This window comes from Oncorhynchus mykiss, chromosome 32 (assembly GCF_013265735.2).
Source record: "Oncorhynchus mykiss isolate Arlee chromosome 32, USDA_OmykA_1.1, whole genome shotgun sequence".
NCBI classification, from domain to species: Eukaryota; Metazoa; Chordata; class Actinopteri; order Salmoniformes; family Salmonidae; genus Oncorhynchus; species Oncorhynchus mykiss.
This window is the reverse complement of record NC_050572.1, coordinates 33,682,858-33,702,761: the sequence shown is the minus strand read 5'-3', so window position 1 is coordinate 33,702,761 and position 19,904 is coordinate 33,682,858. Positions and strand designations below refer to the sequence as shown.

Sequence of the window (19,904 nt, the reverse complement as noted above, 5' to 3'; positions counted from 1 at the left end):
GTTGCAGTTTACATGATTTGAATACATTTTCAGAGAACAATGCTAAAACCTAAACTCTGCTGTGTCTAAGCCAATGATATGTTATGTCAGTCTATGGTCTGAGCTTTAGAGAGAAAACAAGTTGAAATAATTATTGTACATCCTCAGGGTCATTACTCTGATTTGGCCACTAACTGTGCAGCTATGGATAGGTAATCATGCGTTTCACCATGTTAGTGGTCTAAGGCACTGCATCTCAGTGCAAGAGGCGTCACTACAGTCCCTGCTTCGAATACAGGCTGTATCACATCCGGCCGTGATTGGGAGTCTCATAGGGCGGCGCACAAATGACCCAGCGTCGTCCGGGTTTGGCCGGGGTAGGCCATCATTGTAAATAAGAATTTGTTCTTAACTGACTAGCCTAGTTAAATAAAGGTTAAATAAAAAATATTTTAAAATATTAAAAAAAACATGATCCCCTATCAGCCCCAATTCCTTTTATACTTACTGTCCAAATGATGGGTTCCTGTCTTACTCATCAGACCACCTACGATCCTGATTTTGTAAACCTACATAAAACTAAAAGTGTTGCACACCCTTATCTCATGTCAGGATTGAACCACTTTGAGTATCCACATTTGATCTCTCTCCTGTTGACTCCTGTCTCTTTCCTATCCCCAAACTGTGCTTTTACCCTTACTTGGATCCCATTTTGCAGTGGTTGCGCTGTGCTGTGCTCACTATAGAACAGAGCAGGATCATCCCTCACAAATGGAAGAAGTCACAGTGAAGACCGTGAACTTTGACCTTTATGTCTAAAAATGGTCCTAATACCCTGGTGAAGGCTCTTTAGCCAAAATCCACAGCAAGGAGAGGTATGTGTGACTTCATTTTTCATTTATACAGATTATAATTCATTAGCAAGCTCCTTACCTAAGGATACATGTTCTTTATGTCACTGAAAATGGTCCTTTCCCAGAAGCTTGTGCTTAAAACATTTTTATATATCTAAAGTTGTGTTTTTTTTCAGTCGGTGCACGTAAATAAAGTTGTATTACTACATTGTGAATTTAAAAATATATATTTGTACACTGTTCAGGTGCTTGCTCTAGACGCATTTACTGTAAATCGTGTGGCTATTGTCTTTTCTCGTTATATGGTTTACACCTGTAAAATATGCCGACTACATAGTAGGATCTAAATTTGATCAACCTGTTGCAGGACAACTTTCCTGCAATGCAGGAAAATTACAAATGATTGTGTATTTGAGGTTTAAAAAAGCTTCTGAAGGTTGTAATTTTCACTTGTCAATTTCGGATTTGATTTTCCCTTACGAAAAATGAATCAACCCCTACAAAAAGGGCCATTCATTATAATCCACATAGTAATTCACATATTCTGTGGATGCAGGATTATTTTCCTGCTGTAGCAAACTGGCTCACATGTCCTGTTTATATTTTCCTGTGTGCGTGTTTGTGTGTGTTTTTGTGTTTGTGTTTGTGTGAAAGAAAGGCCTGTAAAATGTGTATGACGATTTCACACCCTGTATCCACACATTCATTACTGACACTCCATTATTGCTGGAGCTCTCCCCACCCCCAACCCCCCTTACCCATTAAGCGACACCCAAACAGATTTGGCCAACCCACTGACCCCTCCCCCACCACCTGACCCCGGCGACCTAGGAGCCATGGCAACCCTCTGACCCATCCTCCTGTTGCCAAGGAAACAACCTTGGAGCATGTCTGACCATACCCTCCCTTCTCCCCCCTCAATGACGCGCTGAGACGAGCGATCGATATTCTATCACACAGAACAGTGGAGCGCGAGAGAGGGGGGCACGGTGCGGGGAGATTACAGAGTGGAGGGGAGAGGACGGCTGACAAAGAGAGCCCCTGTGTGTGTGTGTGTGTTCGTGTGTGTGTGTGCGCATCATAATGAGCAGACATATTTGTGCTGTGCTAGAGGTACAGTAGCTAGCTTCAAGGTATGTTTTTCTATGCTAAGAAGCAGATGCTACTGTTTGTGTTTGTGAATTGTGTTTAATATGAAGAAATAGTATGAGCTCGACATTTAAAGATGTGTTGTGCATTTCAGAGGCTCACAAAGGCCCCTGGCTCCAGGAGCTGCTATAGTAATTTATGTGCTGCAACAATGAAGGGTTATATGTGCCCCATTTAGGTGAAACTGGTTTCTAGTAATTGACAGACAATGAAGAGAGATCAGAAGACTGTCTCATGAGAGAGAAGGTCTAGAAAGCTGGATCCAGTGCAAATGGGGTGACCTATATCCCCAGGATATAGGTGTGTGTGTGTGTGTGTGTGTGTGTGTGTGTGTGTGTGTGTGTGTGTGTGTGTGTGTGTGTGTGTGTGTGTGTGTGTGTGTGTGTGTGTGTGTGTGTGTCTATTTGTGTGTATTTGTGTGCGACAAATGGGCAAGCCATCATTGGCTCCCTCAGCCCTGTAATAGTATTCATGAAACACAAACTCTCCTCCTCTCTCTCTCTCTCTCTCTCTCTCTCTCTCTCTCTCTCTCTCTCTCTCTCTCTCTCTCTCTCTCTCTCTCTCTCTCTCTCACACACTCACACACACACACACACACACACACACACGGTCAGAGGCCCATTACTAGAGCAAACAAACACGCACACACCATTCGCCGTAAACCTATGAGATAAACAGTTAAAACCTTCAGAAATGCAGGCCCCTAACATTGCCCTAAGGCTTACATTATAAGGCATACATGTTCAAGTATAATTTTTAAATAAACATTAAGGTAATAAATCTCAACCACAATAGGTCATTATGATTACTGGTTTATGAATACTAATAATTGTCTGTTTCAAATCATGTGTGGGGTCTACGATATCAAGGGACCTTCCTATACCCATTCAGGTAAAGGGAGGTAAAGGGATGTATGACGGAGTTGTGTGAGGAACTCATTATTGAACATGCTAGAATCAAGCTCTTGATCTTCCATGGTTCCTTAAGTATTCATCTCGCGTAGTATATTGCAAAGTATGTTGTTAGAATCTAAATGTATTTTTCAAAAGTGTTCACTTTGTGTTTTCAGGACTTTCATATATTGATATATCTAAGGACTTAATATTCACATATATATATATATATATATATATATATATATATATATGTGTGTGTTTTCAGGACTCGTGTATATTTTCCTCAGGACTTATATGGCTTTCATTGCACTAGCAGTGTATCAGAGGATGTGAGCATCATCATTTATGCCCAGATGAATTCTGCAGAGGTGGTGACTGGATACCTATATTATTCAATAGCATATTGCCATGATTTTATTTTTCTTTATGGCCTTTTTGTATTCTTTTTTATTTGATTTGCCCAACCACGACGAGTGAGTGGGTAGAGCAGCATAATTGTGTGCTGTGTGAAAATAAGTGTAGTAAGAAGTGTTGCTCACTCACTATCGGCGCTCCCAACGCACCTCATTGCAGACAACCCTTCAATCCCCCTGGTATGTAAGTCGAGACATTCTGTCTGCCTTAAAGTGGTATCAGGAGCATTGATAGTATGAAAGATGTATTTACAGTCTTTCTCTGCCATTGATAGTATGAAAGATGTATTTACAGTCTTTCTCTGCCAAACTTCACATGCTAAACAACTAACTGAGACCAAACTGAAAAGCAAGGGGGATCCTTGTTTTTTATAAATTGTTTTGCTGCTGTTTTGCATATACGGTACAGTGCTTAATTGCATTTTTCACTTATTTAAATAATGAAATTGGAGAGAAATCTCTTTCTCCTAGGAGACAGAAAGAATGTTATATTTTTTTCAACAGGGGTGAGTTGGGGGGAGTGAGGGGGGAAGTTTACAAGGACAGGGGAGGTCGCACAGTTCTCACAGACAAGTAGCTCTCAGAGCCGCTGCTAGCATTAAAAAAAGAAACACAGAAATGTTACCAACTATTGTTTAAAAAAAAAACACTCAGTCTTCTAATATAAAACAACAACATTGGCAAAACAGGAGGAAGAGGGAGGGGAGGGGAACAGGAAGGAGGAGGGACATTTTTTCCCCCTGTAGAGGGAGGGAGTGTTCCACGTTTACGGGAGTGGCGGCAGGGGAACGTTAAGTCGAAGATTGGTGGAAGGAGTGAGTGTGTCAAGAGGGGACGTCAGGGTAGAACGGGTGACAACGACGCCACAGCGCTCACCGTGGGATCTAGATGCAGCCGCCATTTTGTTATTGATAGAGACGAGTTACACCGGCATTTTGTACATTAGTGTATTAGCACATTTATGAACAGTGTTATTATAACAGTAAACAGTATTGACTATGCTGTGGTCTTTGGGTAGAAAAAAAAGTCAGCGAGACAGAGAGGGGAGCAGGGATTTGGCGTGATCATCCAGTTCCTCTCCTTCTCTGTAGTTGGTTCTTTGTTCCTCAAGGCGATGTTGGAGGAACATACAGGATGGGGAATGGAGGAGTTTTCAGATGTGGTTTCTCGTGTGGTTGGTATGTGATTAGAGGGATGGGTAGGGAGGAGAGGAAGAGGGGAATGCATTTTAGGGGAGGAAGAATGGTTTGATAATTTAATAGTATGTCTCTTTTTCCACCCAGCCTGGAGAAAAAGGGAACAGAATAGAAAGGGAACAGAGAGAAAGGGAACAGAATAGAAAGGGAACAGAATAGAAAGGGAACAGAATAGAAAGGGAACAGAATAGAAAGAAAGAAATCATTTTTTAAATTGAAATAGAAAACATTTGTATCAAAGGAAACTTGAATTCCCCTAAGATGGTTTTAGTGCAGGGCTCTCCAATCCTGTTCCTGGAGAGCTACCGTCCAATAGGTTTTTGCTCCAAACCTAATCTAGCACACCCGATTCCAATAATTAGCTGGTTGATAAACTGAATCAGTGTAGTTACAACTGGGGTTGGAGCGAAAACCTACAGGAGGGTAGCTCTCCCAAAACAGGGTTGGAGAACCCTGGTTTAGTGTATGCAAACGTGCATGTCTTTTCTACATGTTTGTATGTGAGTTTGCGTGGGTTTGTGCATTTTGTAGCATGATGTACAACAGTACCCACAATGCTCTGTAAAATATATCTGGTTCTATCTTAGTAAATGTTATTATGGGTACTGTAGTACATTGTGCTATAGATTTGTGTGAGTACACTAAGTGTGTTTGTGAGAGAGTAGTACCTCCGGGGTTCCGACGCAGGATGAGTTTTCGGATCTCATCGTAAACGAAGATGAGGAAACTGTACGGGAACGCACAGAACCACCAGCTGGGCCTGAGAGAGAAAGAGACGGGTGGAGAGAACATAGAAGAAAAATACACGTTTTAGTTACAGCCAGAGTGCCATTCAGTTGAATCAATAATTGTCCTTAAAGAGGACACCCCCCCCCCCCCCATTCTTGGATTGAAATAATCTCCAGTCCACACATTGGTACATTACTGATAAATCACTGCTATATAAACATCACTCAGTAGAGGGTGCTGTTGCTGTGTGGGAATGAGGGCAGAGAGGCTGGTGTACAGTACTGACTTGAGGGGGTACATCCTGAGAGCCACGTCCATGCCTGGGGTGTAGGACAGGAAGGCAGCCAGAGCTGTCTCCTCAAACAGCCCAAATATCAGGATCTTATTCCTGTAAACAAACAAATAATTAATCTCAACATTTATCCTAGCTATGAGAGACATAACGTAGAGGGGCTTCATAACCCTACAAAACACATGGTTTACCTAAATGGAGAAAAGAAGAGGTCTGTTATTTAGTCATGCTAAAGTATGTGTCATTAGATGACAGACGCAAAGATAAAGGGTTCTGACCTCATGCCCTGCTGGAAGACAGAGTTGCGCCTGGTCTTGCAGATGATGACATCAGCCCACTGTACCACCACAATACTGACGAAGAAGGCTGTGTGACAGGTGTACTCCACTATCTTCCTCTGTTCATAGGTCTGGCATGGGAGGGAGAGAAAATCACAACGGAGGAGGGTTAAAGAGTGAACGAGAGCAGAGGTAGAGATGACGAAGTGGAAGGTGGTGGTGATGACTAAGTGGAAAGTGGTGGTGATGACTACCTGGAAAGTGGCGGTGATGACTAAGTGGAAAGTGGTGGTGATGACTAAGTGGAAAGAGGTGGTGAGGACTAAGTGGAAAGTGGTGGTGATGACTAAGTGGAAAGTGGTGGTGATGACTAAGTGGAAAGTGGTGGTGATGATTAAGTGGAAGGTGGTGGTGATGACTAAGTGGAAAGTGGTGGTGATGACTAAGTGGAAAGAGGTGGTGAGGACTAAGTGGAAAGTGGTGGTGATGACTAAGTGGAAAGTTGTCGCGATGACCAAGAAAGCAATTCATTTTATAAGACTAATAAGGACTGGATGAAAGAAAATAAGATGAAAGAGTGGTAAAAGTGAGTGAGTAAAGACGAGCGAGCAAAGAAAAAAAGAGAGAAAGAAAGAAACTGGAAGGGAAAAAAACATGAAAACGGAGAAAAAAAAGAGGCAATCTAGCATACCCATTGCTGTCCGTAGCTGTCCTCTAGGTCGTTGTTCGAACGGTCGTCCCAGTTTAGCCTGATGCCCACCAATAAAGAGGGAAGGAAACCGTTCTCCGCCAGGATCACAAAATAGGAGAAGAACCCTCCCAGAGCCTGGATCATCCCTACAGAGACAGAGGGAGGAGAGGAAGATGTGTTAGCTTTATCTACTATGCCCATAGAATTAGAATTAGGCCGGGAATCAATCCAACACAGACGGACAACCTGAACACAGAGATAGACTTTTAAAGACCCACCAATCTGTCCGTAGGCGATACTGATCAGCCTCTCGTTCACCAGTTTGTCCCTGGCTGGGTTCCTGGGCTGTCTCTTCATGATGTCACTCTCTGCTGCCTCGTAGGCCAGAGAGATCGCAGGCACCTGTAGACATAAATTAGGGTTAGGAGAAGACAGTGGATATCAATACACTGCCTCACATTGTGGTGCAAAGGACAACAGACCAAACCACACAAACCACACACTTGGATCAGACGACCTTCATTTCAAATTGTATTTTTAATCTTCATAGTGTATGAATTGAACAAACTACAATTTGCCTGTGTGTTCGTGAGCCATGCATGTGTGTGTGTGTGTGTGTGTATCTCACCATGTCGGTTCCCAGGTCGATACAGAGGATGGTGATGGTCCCTAAGGGGAGTGGGATGTTGACCAGGATGAAGAAGAGGAAGGGGGTGATCTCAGGGATGTTACTGGTCAAGGTGTAGGCAATGGACTTCTTCAGGTTGTCAAAGATCAGACGGCCTGGAGGGACACAAGAGAAAGGGCTTGTATAGGCTACCCCAGGACGACATCATTATATATTTTATTTTCAAACAATGGGCTCATATTACAGATAAGTTACCTTTCTAACCAGCACCTTTTCTTTCGTCTCCCAATATTCCATTACCCCTCCTTCCTCTCTTCTCGCTGACCTTTTTTTAACTCTCTCCATCCTACCTGTCATTCATACCACCCTCTTTCTCTCCTTCGTTTTCTTCCTCCCTACAGATGTATGATCTTAATTTGAGCCAGTTTGATACAGCAGGAAAATAATCCTGCAGTCACAGGAAAACATAAAACATTTTGTATTGGATGATACATTTTTCGTAAGGGAAAATCAAGTCTGAAATGTAAAACTTCAGAAGCCTTTTTAAAACCTCAAATACATTAAAAGTTTTACATTTCCTGTATTGCATGAAAGTTCTCCTGCCACAGGGTGATCTAATTAAGATTCAACATATGTATACCTCTATCCGCCCCTACCCTTTTTCCTCCCTGCTAATATCCACTTTTTACCCTCCCTCCCTTTCTTCTTCCCTCACTCCTTCCCTCCCTCCATCTCTCTCACCCTCTTCCACTCCGGTGACGATGGAGGCAAAGTTGTCATCCAGCAGGATCATGTCAGCGGCTTGTTTGGACACGTCTGAGCCGGAGATCCCCATGGCGACGCCGATGTCAGCCTTCTTCAGGGCGGGAGAGTCATTCACACCATCACCAGTCACAGCCACAATGGCACCCTGAGAGGCAGGAAGGGGGGTAGTGAATATTATGAAAAGCCTCTTTATCTACTACTGTATAACAGAATATGTAGGAAGTGTGTACGTGTGTGTGTGTGTGTGTGTGTGTGCGTGCGTGCATGCGTGCGTGTGTGCCTCACCTGTCTCTGGCAACCCTCCACGATGATGAGTTTCTGCTGGGGGGAGGTCCTGGCGAACACAATCTCAGTGTGGTTCCTCAGGATCTCATCCATCTGATCCTGAGACAGATCCTTCAGGTCTGTTCCGTGGATCACACACGCCTTGGCATCCCTGGAAAACACACACGCAGGAAGACAGTGAGTGTTTGCTATCGCTGATACACACACACACACACACACACACACACACAGAAATGCAGTGAGTGTTTTTGGTGAATAAGTGCATTCAAGCATTTGGATGTGACTGACTGACTGAGTTTTTGAGTGCGTGAGGTGACTGACTGACTGACAGGCAGGCAGGCAGGCAGGCATGCAGGCAGGCAGGCAGGCAGGCAGGCAGGCAGGCAGTCAGTCAGTCAGTCAATCAGATAGACAGACTGACAGTCAATCAGATAGACAGACTGACAGACAGTCAGACAGACTGACAGACAGTCAGACAGACTGACAGACAGTCAGACAGACAAACAGACAGACAGTCACTCAGATAGTCTGACTGACTGACTATCTGACTGACGGAGTGACTGACTGACGGAGTGACTGACTGACTGTGTGAAAGAGTGACTGACTGTGTGAAAGAGACATATTCCATACAGTATGTGTTGGTACACACCCATACACACTCCGTCCTCATATCTCTTACCTGGGGTTGACCTGGCTGACGGGGATATTGAGACGGGAGGCGATGTCCTCCACTGTCTCGTTGCCCTCGGAGATGATGCCCACGCCCTTAGCGATAGCCTTGGCTGTGATTGGATGATCGCCGGTCACCATGATGACTTTGATGCCAGCGGAGCGACATTTGCCCACGGCGTCAGGCACGGCAGCACGAGGAGGGTCAATCATGGACATGAGGCCCACGAAGCACAGGTTCTCTGTGGTGAAGTTGACATCGTCACAGTCAAAGGCAAAGCCCTTGGGGTACTGGTCCTCAGGCATTAGCAGGTGGCAGAAACCTGGGGAGGGACAGTATTAGATTGGTATTATTATTCGTATATGCGCTCTGAAATGCCTCTTTAGGTTCCCATTTCTTACTCTCTTCTCATCTGTCCCACCCTCTCTCTCACCGAGTACTCTCTCTCCCAGTCCTCCCAGCTCCATGTAGGCGTTCTGGAAGGCCTCCTTCATCTCCTCCTCCATGGGCTGCTCCTTGCCCTGGATCAAGATGGTGGAGCAGCGGTCCAGGATCCTCTCTGGCGCTCCCTTCATCACCAGCAGGTAGCGGTTGTCGTTCTCATCCTCCGTCTCATGCACAGAGAGCTGGTGGTTGGTGGTGGGGGGTGGAGGAGGAGGCACAATCACACACTTGTGTTCAGCCTCTTATACAAACCCTTGTTTTCCCTAACCCTAGGTTCATGTCTACACCCCGGCTAAACCCTAACCCTCAACCCTAACCCAGACCCAGGTCAGACCCACCTCTAGACCTGGGGCCGTATGTATCAAGCTGATTCAGGATCAGTTTAGCCCTTTATACCACAATGAATAAGATCACATACTGTAGATAGGTGGAATCCGTTCCTAGATCAGCACTTCCACAATGAGATGTTTGACACCTACAGGATCCAGGGTGTACGCTTGTGCTCCATGTTGCTCACTCACCTGGTACTTGTTGGTGGAGTTGAAGGGGATCTCGGCCACCTTCTTGTTCTTCTCCCTCATCTGTCTGACGCTGCCGCAGGACAGCTCGATACATTTCAGCAGCGCGGACTCGGAGGCGTCACCCGCCACGTCCCTCTTCAGGATGGGCAGCTGGTCTTGAGCTGCCTTGAACTGCGCCCGGTTACACAGGGCCGCCACCCGCGCCAGCGCCAACCACGTCTCCGAGCTCTTGTCGAAGGAGGCGCCTGGGGAGAAGGGGGGGGGGGGGGTTCTTAGTGACAGACACATGGTTGTTGCGTTCATGTGCCCACAGGCAGCCTTGAAGCCTGCATAAGTAAACTTACTATCATTAAAAATGCAAAGCCTTTGGTACAAGACGTTACAAACAACATAAGGCCAATCTTTGATGGCCTAGTTATTCACTAACACAGTGGTCTAAAACTTCTGGCTCGGGTGCCTCATCAGGCCAGCAGGCCAAACATTATGCTGGTTTGCAAAATTATATCTAATTCCAGTCAGTTCCAAGGAGGGCACAATCAATATACAAGACTATCTAAATCACCTTAACCGCTGCAATCATCTCAATAACTGTGATCACGATATGCAAAGCCAAGATATATTTACTTTGCTATCGTATAGTAAGGACATAAATGAGTTCAGTGAACTTAAACCCCTCTCTCTTCTCTCTTACCAGACTGGTCCTCTGTGGTGTCGGCCTCGTGGATCTGGTTGTCAAACCACATGTGGGCCACGGTCATCCTGTTCTGGGTCAGGGTACCAGTCTTATCAGAGCAGATGGTGGAGGTGGAGCCCAGGGTCTCCACAGCCTCAAGGTTCTTCACCAGGCAGTTCTTACGAGCCATACGCTTAGCGGTCAGGGTCAGACACACCTGAGAGAGAGCGAGAGAGCGAGAGAGCGAGAGAGCGAGAGAGAGAGAGAGAGAGAGAGAGAGAGAGAGAATGCAACAGGGATTGGGAAAAGAAGACAGGGTGACATAAAGTAGGAGAGAGAGTATAAAATAAAATATTAGTACCAAGTCAGAAAAGTAAAGTCACGGGGTGCACAACTCCAGGGGTGGACGCCCTATACCAGGGCTGCCCAACCCTCTTCCTGGAGATCTACTTCCTGTGGGTTTTCAGTCCAACCCTCTTCCTGGAGATCTACAGTCCTGTGGGTTTTCAGTCCAACCCTCTTCCTGGAGATCTACCGTGCTGTGGGTTTTCAGTCCAACCCTCTTCCTGGAGATCTACAGTCCTGTGGATTTTCAGTCCAACCCTCTTCCTGGAGATCTACTTCCTGTGGGTTTTCAGTCCAACCCTCTTCCTGGAGATCTACCGTCCTGTGGGTTTTCAGTCCATCCCTCTTCCTGGAGATCTACAGTCCTGTGGATTTTCAGTCCAACCCTCTTCCTGGAGATCTACCGTCCTGTGGGTTTTCAGTCCAACCCTAATGTAACACACTCAATTCTACTAATTAGCTGCTCAACAAGACCTTAACTAGCTGAATGAGACATGCTAAATTAGGTTTGGACTGAAAATCCACAGGACAGTAGATCTCCAGGAAGAGGATTGGGCAGCCCTGCCCTAGACCCTCAAACCAATCAACACCTTACTTGCGTCTACAGATAAGTAAAACCATGACAAATCAATACAAGAAAGCTAAACATCTACCCTTGAGACCTGGAGTTGTGTAAACCCCTGTCAGTCCACATCCCCACCTCTCCACTACATTCAAATGCGCTAGAGTCAAATAAAATACTCAAATATATTTCACAGCCCAGAGCTGCAATGCAAAGATAGAAAGAGTAGGAAAGCAAAGCACAGAGCAAAAGCAGCGAAAAGGCGGGCGCCGGTGTAGCATGCTACTTTCAAAATATCATGGCCGACACAGGCAACTAGCCAAGCAGTGAGAGTGGTAACAGCCCAGCATTTATATTAACATTAGCCTAGCATATATATTAACATTAGCCTAGCATATATATTAACATTAGCCTAGCATTTATATTAACATTAGCCTAGCATTTATATTAACATTAGCCCAGCATTTATATTAACATTAGCCTAGCATATATATTAACATTAGCCTAGCATATATATTAACATTATCCTAGCATATATATTAACATTAGCCTAGCATGTATATTAACATTAGCCTAGCATATATATTAACATTAGCCTAGCATGTATATTACCATTAGCCTAGCATTTATATTAACATTAGCCTAGCATATATATTAACATTAGCCTAGCATGTCAATCTCTCTTAACAGTTGTCATAGAAGACAACTAACCAGGGGGTGTCACTGACCGAGGCGCAAAGACAGCCTGAAAAAGAGAGACAAACACAAAGAGGGAAGGAGAGAAAAAAGGAACAGCCTGAAAAAGAGAGAGCGGGAAGGAGAGAAAAAAGAAAGATACAGGTACACATAACACAATGGGCTGCCTTTTATGGAGAGAAAGAGAAAAATAGAGATACGATACACCACCACAACATCACAAAAGACAGATAGCATAATTGCATAATTCCACAACGATACCGGGACACAGGGAAATACTAACACAGATATAGAACACACAGAGTAAGAGCCAATGACAGACAGACACAGACAGACAGACAGACACAGACAGACACAGACAGACAGACACAGACAGACACAGACAGACAGACACAGACAGACAGACACAGACAGACAGACAGACACAGACAGACAGACAGACACAGACAGACAGACACAGACAGACACAGACAGACAGACACAGACAGACAGACACAGACAGACACAGACAGACAGACACAGACAGACACAGACAGACACAGACAGACAGACACAGACAGACACAGACAGACAGACACAGACAGACAGACACAGACAGACACAGACAGACAGACACAGACAGACAGACACAGACAGACACAGACAGACACAGACAGACAGACACAGACAGACACAGACAGACACAGACAGACAGACACAGACAGACACAGACAGACAGACACAGACAGACAGACACAGACAGACAGACAGACACAGACAGACACAGACAGACACAGACAGATACAGACAGACAGACAGACAGACAGACAGACAGACAGACAGACAGACAGACAGATGGAACACACAGAGTAAGAGACAACAACAGACAGAGGAAAAAGAGACAGAGACCAACAACACATAGCAGAGGAACACACAGCAAACACAGAAATCAACTACACTCATATCCCCAGTCACACACACCTCTCCTCACTACACACACACTGCTCCTCACTGCACACACACAAACATCTTTCCTCACTACACACACACACCTCTCCTCACCACACATACACCTCTCCTCACCACACACACACACACCTCTCCTCACTACACACACACACACACACCTCTCCTCACTACACACACACACAGTTTTGTACAGCTAACCTTGTGGGGACACACAATTCAGTCCCATTCAAAAACCAATTTTCCCTAACCTCTAACCCTAAACCTAACCCGTACTCTTACCCTTTACCTAACCCTAACCTTAACCCAAAAACCTAACCCTAGCTCCTAACCCTATCCCTTAACCCTAAACACCCTAGAAATAACATTAGCCCCAGTTGGTCAAATGTTTGTTTGTTTACTATTCTTGTGAGTAGTTAAACACGTCTGTCCGTCTGTACACACACACACACACACACACACACACACACACACACACACACACACACACACACACACACCTCACTACCCCCAACTACCCCTTCCAAACCCACATCACACGACACCACACAACATAAAAATCCACCAAAATATCCCCTCACAGTGACCGTAGCCAGCAGGCCCTCGGGCACGTTGGCCACGATGATGCCGATGAGGAAGATGACGGCCTCCAGCCAGGTGTAGCCCAGGCAGACGGCCAGGATGAAGAAGGTGATGCCCAGGAACACGGCCACGCCTGTGATCAGGTGAATGAAGTGCTCGATCTCCTTGGCAATGGGGGTCTTGCCCGACTCCAGGCCGGAGGTGAGGGTGGCGATACGGCCCATGACGGTACGGTCACCGGTGCACACCACGATGCCACGCGCCGTGCCTGGTGACGGTGAGGACGAGAGAAGGAAGTTAGGTGACTTGACTTACATGTTACAGTATATTATATTTGTAATACCATTTGTGGTATCATGGCGAGTAAAATGATGGTGCGTTACCCCTATTCAGTGTAAAGAACTGAGTTTGAGTGCAAATCATACGTTTTTTGTAATCATGTTTTGTTGCAGTCATTTCTTCCCCAATTTCATGATTACATTCTTGTCTCATTCCTGCAACTCCCCAACAGGCTCGGGAGAGGCGAAGGTCCAGTCATGCATCCCCCGAAACATGACCCCCCAAACCGCACTTCTTAACACCAACCCGCTTAACCCGAAAGCCAGACCCACCAATGTGTCGGAGGAAACATCGTTCAACTGACAACCGAAGTAGGCCTGCAGGCGCCCAGCCCGCCACAAGGAGTCGCTAGAGCGCAATGAGCCAAGTAAAGCCCCCCGGCCAAACCCTCCCCTAACCCGGGCGACGCTGGGGCAATTGTGCGCCACCCTATGGGACTCCCGGTCACGGCAGTGCCTTAGACCGCTGCGCCACTCAGGATGCCATTAAATCATACGTTTTTAAGAATCATTTGTCTAACACTCCTTTATAATGAATAGTCCTGAAGTAATCATTCAAAAAAAAATTCTAATAGGGAATTGCTGAAGTGTTCTTTACTCAAATACCACTGACGTTTTTCTTGTTGCCACCAATTCAGGTGCAATACACCATCCAAGCCACATGGGGGCAGCATATACCTTTCTATGAGGTGAAATATATTTGGGGCCTACAGGTAACCAGAGGCCTTAGCTTCATCAGACAACGATGGCCTAGATTCAATCAGATTAGCGTTAACCTGCCGGAACCAAAAACTGCATAGCATATTATTGTTTTTTGTTTCGGCGATGATGTCAGAGGTGGAACTGCGTTGGAACTGTCAAAATCGGTGAGCAGCTGCTCTTGTGGTCATTGTCACGAAGCCACACCCTTCCCACCCGTGTCAGAAGTTTACAAAGAGAAAGTGTAGGCTATACAGAAATAATGACACTCACATTGAAAAATCATGAAACAAAATAATAAGGATTTATATCAGACTAATCCAGGTGTAGATCACAATGTAAGACGGCTGCATGGGATTTCTACTAATGACCCTCGGAGCGCCCAATGGCAATGTCCGCAGCAGGTATGACGATGGGGCCGCTTGTGGATTCAACAGCTCCAACACAGTTACAACTCCGACGCCGCCTAAACGAAAAACTAAAAGATAGGCTATGCCGTTGCCGGCTGCCGCGGGTTAACGCGGATCTGATTGAATCTAGACCGTAGCCGTTTATGTATGTCGTCCTGTATTGACACTAACACTAGACCAGCTGAGCCGTAGGGAAAGGATGAGGTAATATTGACACCAGATGGAGTGTTCGCAAAGAGGAAAAGATGCGGACAGATGGGAAGGAAAAGGCACCTGGGGAATTGAAAGAAGCGAGAGGAAAAGAGAGGGTGTAAAGAAAGCAGGAGAGAGAGAGACAGAGTGTGTGTGGGCGCTGGGTAGGGTGCTTGTTAAAATGGTGGGTGCCTTGTTGCTATGGCAGCCACAATGTTCCCCTCCTACCTGTTCAGGGGATAAAGAGAAAGGGAGGGAAGGAAAGAGAGAAAAGTAGAGCGACGGGGGGAATGCCGGTTATGACGACGACAGCGAGGATGAGGATTATGGCAACGAGAAAAGGGAAAGGGGTCAAGGGGAAGAGGAGGATGGAGATGAGGAGGATGCAGTTGCCAACACGATTGTACCTTCCACACAGTTGGTGGAGAAGAAGGCGACGTTGCGGGTCTCCAGGGGGTTGTCATGGGTACAGTCAGGTGACCTGCTCTGGGGTTCTGATTCGCCTGTCAGGGAGGAGTTATCCACCTATAGGAAAAGGACAGAATCCAGGGAACTTGTTTACAATTTTAAAAAGCTTATATGTAAAATGTGTAGTTGTGTGAGTGTGTGCTATATTTTAATGTGAGCTGTGTGTGTGTGTGTGTGTGTGTGTGTGTGTGTGTGTGTGTGTGTGTGTGTGTGTGTGTGTGTGTGTGTGTGTGTGTGTGTGTGTGTGTGTGTGTGTGTGGAGGTGGGGGTTCCCCTGAGGACAAAGGGTATTTTAGACTTAGGGGTTAGGTTTACAATTAGGGTCATGGTTAGAATTAGGGTTAGGAGTTAGAGTTAGGAGATAGGGCTTTAAATGTAAATACATTTTAGGTCCCCACAACAATAGTAAAACATATGTGTGTGTGTGTGTTTACCTTGCAGCCGTGAGCAGAGACGATCCTGAGGTCAGCGGGGATCCTGTCTCCTCCCTTCACCTCTACCAGATCTCCAGCCACCACCTCCTCAGCGTTGATCTGCATTTTCTCACCCTCACGGATCACCAGCGCTTGCTGCAGACAGAGGAACCCCAATGGTGAAGCAGGAACCATAAGCCAACCATTAGCTGGCTATAAATACAGGTGTAACACTGGGGCAACAGTAAAACTCACAAGCAACCACAGACTGATCACAGACAAACGACACACTATCACTGACCATAAACTATCCAGTAATGATGGGTTATTATGTTATAACTATGCAATTGCATAGAGATTGGCAGATGAATAATAGACTAAAGTAACCGACTAACCATTGACAATGACCATAGACGGACTGCGGATAGACAAGACGTATGAACTGCATACAGACTCATCATGTGAGACAATGTCTGTGTGGCTACTAACTCACCACTGAATGACAACATGCATCCTATTCACTCGCGAAGATGTAGAATAGACTAATCCCTAACTGACCGTGGATACAATGGCCACAACAATGTCAGCTACATGTGTTTTGAGAGGGGGGGGGGGGACATCTGGATTAGGGTCACAGGTTATTTTGAGTCACTGCCACAACTACCCCACCCATAGTCATCTAGGAAAAACAAGTTAGGGTTAAGATTTGTAAAACACTTATGATGGGACTAACAGGATTGGAATTATGATTATAGACACTGAGCCCTATGGTCAGGGCCGCGGGCCTATTTTTTTTCTTGAGCGGAGCATAATTACAAAGCATAATTACAAATAATTTGTAGACCGCAAGAAGCCCAAACAGATGACTAAAACGTAAAAATGTCAAACCTTGCTTACATTTGTATATACGATAACATATATATCTCTATATTACGTGTGGGAATACTTTGGAACAGATTTCCATAATCTAAATCACTTGGAGCTGATTTGCTGGTGTTTTTACAGTCTTTTATGTCCAACAAAAAACAAATTCAGAAAACTCGGCAAATCACCAGAGGGCCAAATTGGTATTGGTGGTGGTATTGCAGGATATGGGGTGGTAAGGATATCTAACATGTTGACCAAACAGGACACCTGTGTGTGTCGTCATCACCCGCATGTTGATTTTGTACCCCCTACACCAGACACGATCAGGACACGCAGGTTGAAATATCAAAACAAACTCTGAACCAATTATATTCATTTGGGGACAGGTTGAAAAGCGTTAAACATTTACAGCAATTTAGCCTTGCTGCTGCTAGCTAATTTGCCCTGGGATATAATCATTGGGTTGTTATTTTACCTGAAATGCACAAGGTCCTCTACTCCGACAATTAATCCACAGATGAGAAAGGAATTTGGTTTACCGTTTTGTCATCTCTCCTCCTTCCTCAGGCTTCTTATTTACTTCTTTGGACTTTATATGGAGGTTGGCAACCAACTTTATGGTGCATTACTACATCCGACTGGCGTGTAGACGTCAGTTCATCTTTCAATCACCCACGTGGGTATATGCTCCTAAACACCAACGAAGAGATGGGAGAGGCCGGACTTGCAGCTCGTTGAGCGTCACAAATATAACCTATTTCTATTTTAGCACCTGGCCACGCAGACACTCGCTGAGGCGTGCGAGCATTGTGGGTGCAATGATTGAATAACATGTATGTGTACATTTATTTTGAAATGCTCGAGGACGTACGAAGAGCAGTGCTTGACTTGGGCAGGAGCTCACCGGAGCTGAGTACTGGCACCTCAAATGTTCTACTGCTTGAGCGCCTGTTCCCTTTATAGAATATTAGCTCAAAAGTATTGTGGAGCTCCTATACATAATTATAATCAGTACCAGCAACCAAAATGAGAACTGTATTCTATTTCAGTCCAAGCCATGCACTAAAGAAGAGGTTTGTTTACCTGCGGCACCATGTTCTTGAAGGACTCCATGATTTTGGAGCTCTTGGCCTCCTGGAAGTAGGAGAAACAGCCGGTGATGATGACCACAGCCGAGAGAACGATACCCAGGTACAACTGAAGAGAGAGAACCCAGCAAACAATGTAAAAAACAAACAGTATTGGAACATTTTAACAAACGTTCTTACAACCATGATGTCCTTCTACTAATGTTTATCAAATAACATTTTACCAGCATTCATGAAGTGTTGTCATGCTATGTTATCTGAAAACCAAATTGGGGCTCAATTGGAACATTATTTAACATTGTAGGAACTCTCACTGTTTTATGCTGGGGGGGAAAAAAAATCAAACTTAATTGTTTGATTGTGTTATTATGGTCCTAGCTTTTTAATTAATTTAGGATTGGTTGAAGCATATAGCTGGATCTAAATTACCACATGCCATGCAGGGTTGAGGTCAATTCAGAATTGAATTGAGAATGGCTGATGAATTCCAATTCAGTTCTTGAATTGAAATAGTAAACGGGATGCAGAATTATTTGAATTTGAATTAATGGAAATATATAGGATAGGAAATAAATCATTGATACATTCAATGAAATTCATTGCAATTCAAATGCCTCATTTAGTATTACCCAGGTACAACTGGAGAGAGAGAGCAAGGAGAGAGAGACATAAATATTGTTTAACCATTTATCATTTCAGACAGTGCCTATATTTCCCATTCATTTGGGGTTGGTTGAGGCATATAGCTGGATCTAAGAAACACATTGGACATTGACTCATATCAACAGTAGACCACTAGACACTTAATTGAGTTTGACAAGTCTTTTAGTGCCAAGTAGGAATCAGCCACAACCCCACAAGTTGAATCTTAATGCTACATTTGGGAAACACTACATTAAGCTGAACCAAAAAGGTCATGTATACCCTTGCATCCCTTTATCCCCTGCCAAGTGATGATGGTGGCCATTTTGTGTGTGTCTGTCACTCACATTGTCTCCGGCGGGCTCATCCTCGGTGGCGGCTTGGATGGCGTAGGCCAAGAAACAGAGGATGGCGCCGGTCCACAGCAGGATGGAGAAGCCACCGAACAGCTGACGACAGAACTTGACCCACTCGGGGGTGGTGGGGGGAGGTGTGAGGGCGTTGGGACCGTCTCGAGCCAGGTACTCAGCGGCCTTAGCGTTGGTCAGACCCTGAGGATGGGGGCGAGAAAGGAGGGAGAGGGTGAGAGGAAGGAGAGGGATTGCTGTTAAAAGGGTACAACCTTGTGATGTGGTTGTTGGCTAGCTAGATATTTTGTGTGATAACTGATATTACCATTAAGGTTACAATATATTTCATTTTAAAAGCCCAACACAGGTTTTGAGAAAACTCTTGAGGCGATGAACTTACCTGGACTATATCAGTAGCGTACTTCTGGCATACCTCCTCGATGGACATCTTGTGTTCCGTCTAAAATAAAAAAGTTAAAAACATTGAATAAAAATTTGCAAATACATAGTGAATAGAGCTTGGGGACATTTTACGTCTGTGTTTCAGAGGGATATTCATATTCTCATGGTTTGGCCATATGCCTCATGTCACGTTTACTCCCGCTCCCCCTCTCTGGCGCTCGATGTCGCCAGTTGTCTCATCATTACGCACACCTGCCACCATCGTTACGCGCACCTGCACCTCATGACACTCACCTGGACTCCATCACCTTCCTGATTACCTCCCCTATATCTGTCACTCCCCTTGGTTCTTTCCTCAGGTGGAATTGACTCTGTTTCTGTTTCATGTCTGTACACTTTTTGTGTTTCTTGTTTTGTACTATGTTCGATTTATTATTAAATT

At 45.0% G+C, this 19,904-nt stretch overlaps 1 protein-coding gene across 4 annotated transcripts in view; it reads right to left on the bottom strand.

The window, feature by feature from the left end:
• Positions 1-3,641: 3,641 nt before the first annotated feature.
• Positions 3,642-19,904, bottom strand: part of LOC110488366 (sodium/potassium-transporting ATPase subunit alpha-3) — a 28,677-nt gene continuing 12,414 nt past the window's right edge. For 3 of the 4 annotated variants that reach the window (XM_036970872.1, XM_036970874.1, XM_036970873.1), the window contains 19 exons: positions 19,461-19,520; positions 19,058-19,261; positions 18,064-18,177; positions 16,135-16,269; positions 15,640-15,757; positions 13,593-13,861; positions 10,482-10,680; positions 9,791-10,035; positions 9,259-9,451; positions 8,835-9,147; positions 8,156-8,306; positions 7,847-8,015; positions 7,106-7,260; positions 6,756-6,879; positions 6,478-6,623; positions 5,787-5,917; positions 5,503-5,604; positions 5,156-5,247; positions 3,642-4,575 (listed from right to left, as the gene is read on the bottom strand). In XM_036970872.1, the coding sequence (XP_036826767.1) occupies positions 4,547-4,575; positions 5,156-5,247; positions 5,503-5,604; positions 5,787-5,917; positions 6,478-6,623; positions 6,756-6,879; positions 7,106-7,260; positions 7,847-8,015; positions 8,156-8,306; positions 8,835-9,147; positions 9,259-9,451; positions 9,791-10,035; positions 10,482-10,680; positions 13,593-13,861; positions 15,640-15,757; positions 16,135-16,269; positions 18,064-18,177; positions 19,058-19,261; positions 19,461-19,520 (2,949 nt within the window). In that variant the 3' untranslated portion in view covers positions 3,642-4,546. Of the gene's footprint in view, positions 4,576-5,155; positions 5,248-5,502; positions 5,605-5,786; positions 5,918-6,477; positions 6,624-6,755; positions 6,880-7,105; positions 7,261-7,846; positions 8,016-8,155; positions 8,307-8,834; positions 9,148-9,258; positions 9,452-9,790; positions 10,036-10,481; positions 10,681-12,081; positions 12,444-13,592; positions 13,862-15,639; positions 15,758-16,134; positions 16,270-18,063; positions 18,178-19,057; positions 19,262-19,460; positions 19,521-19,904 lie in introns of those variants that run through there. The other variant, XM_036970875.1, reaches the window with a different exon arrangement.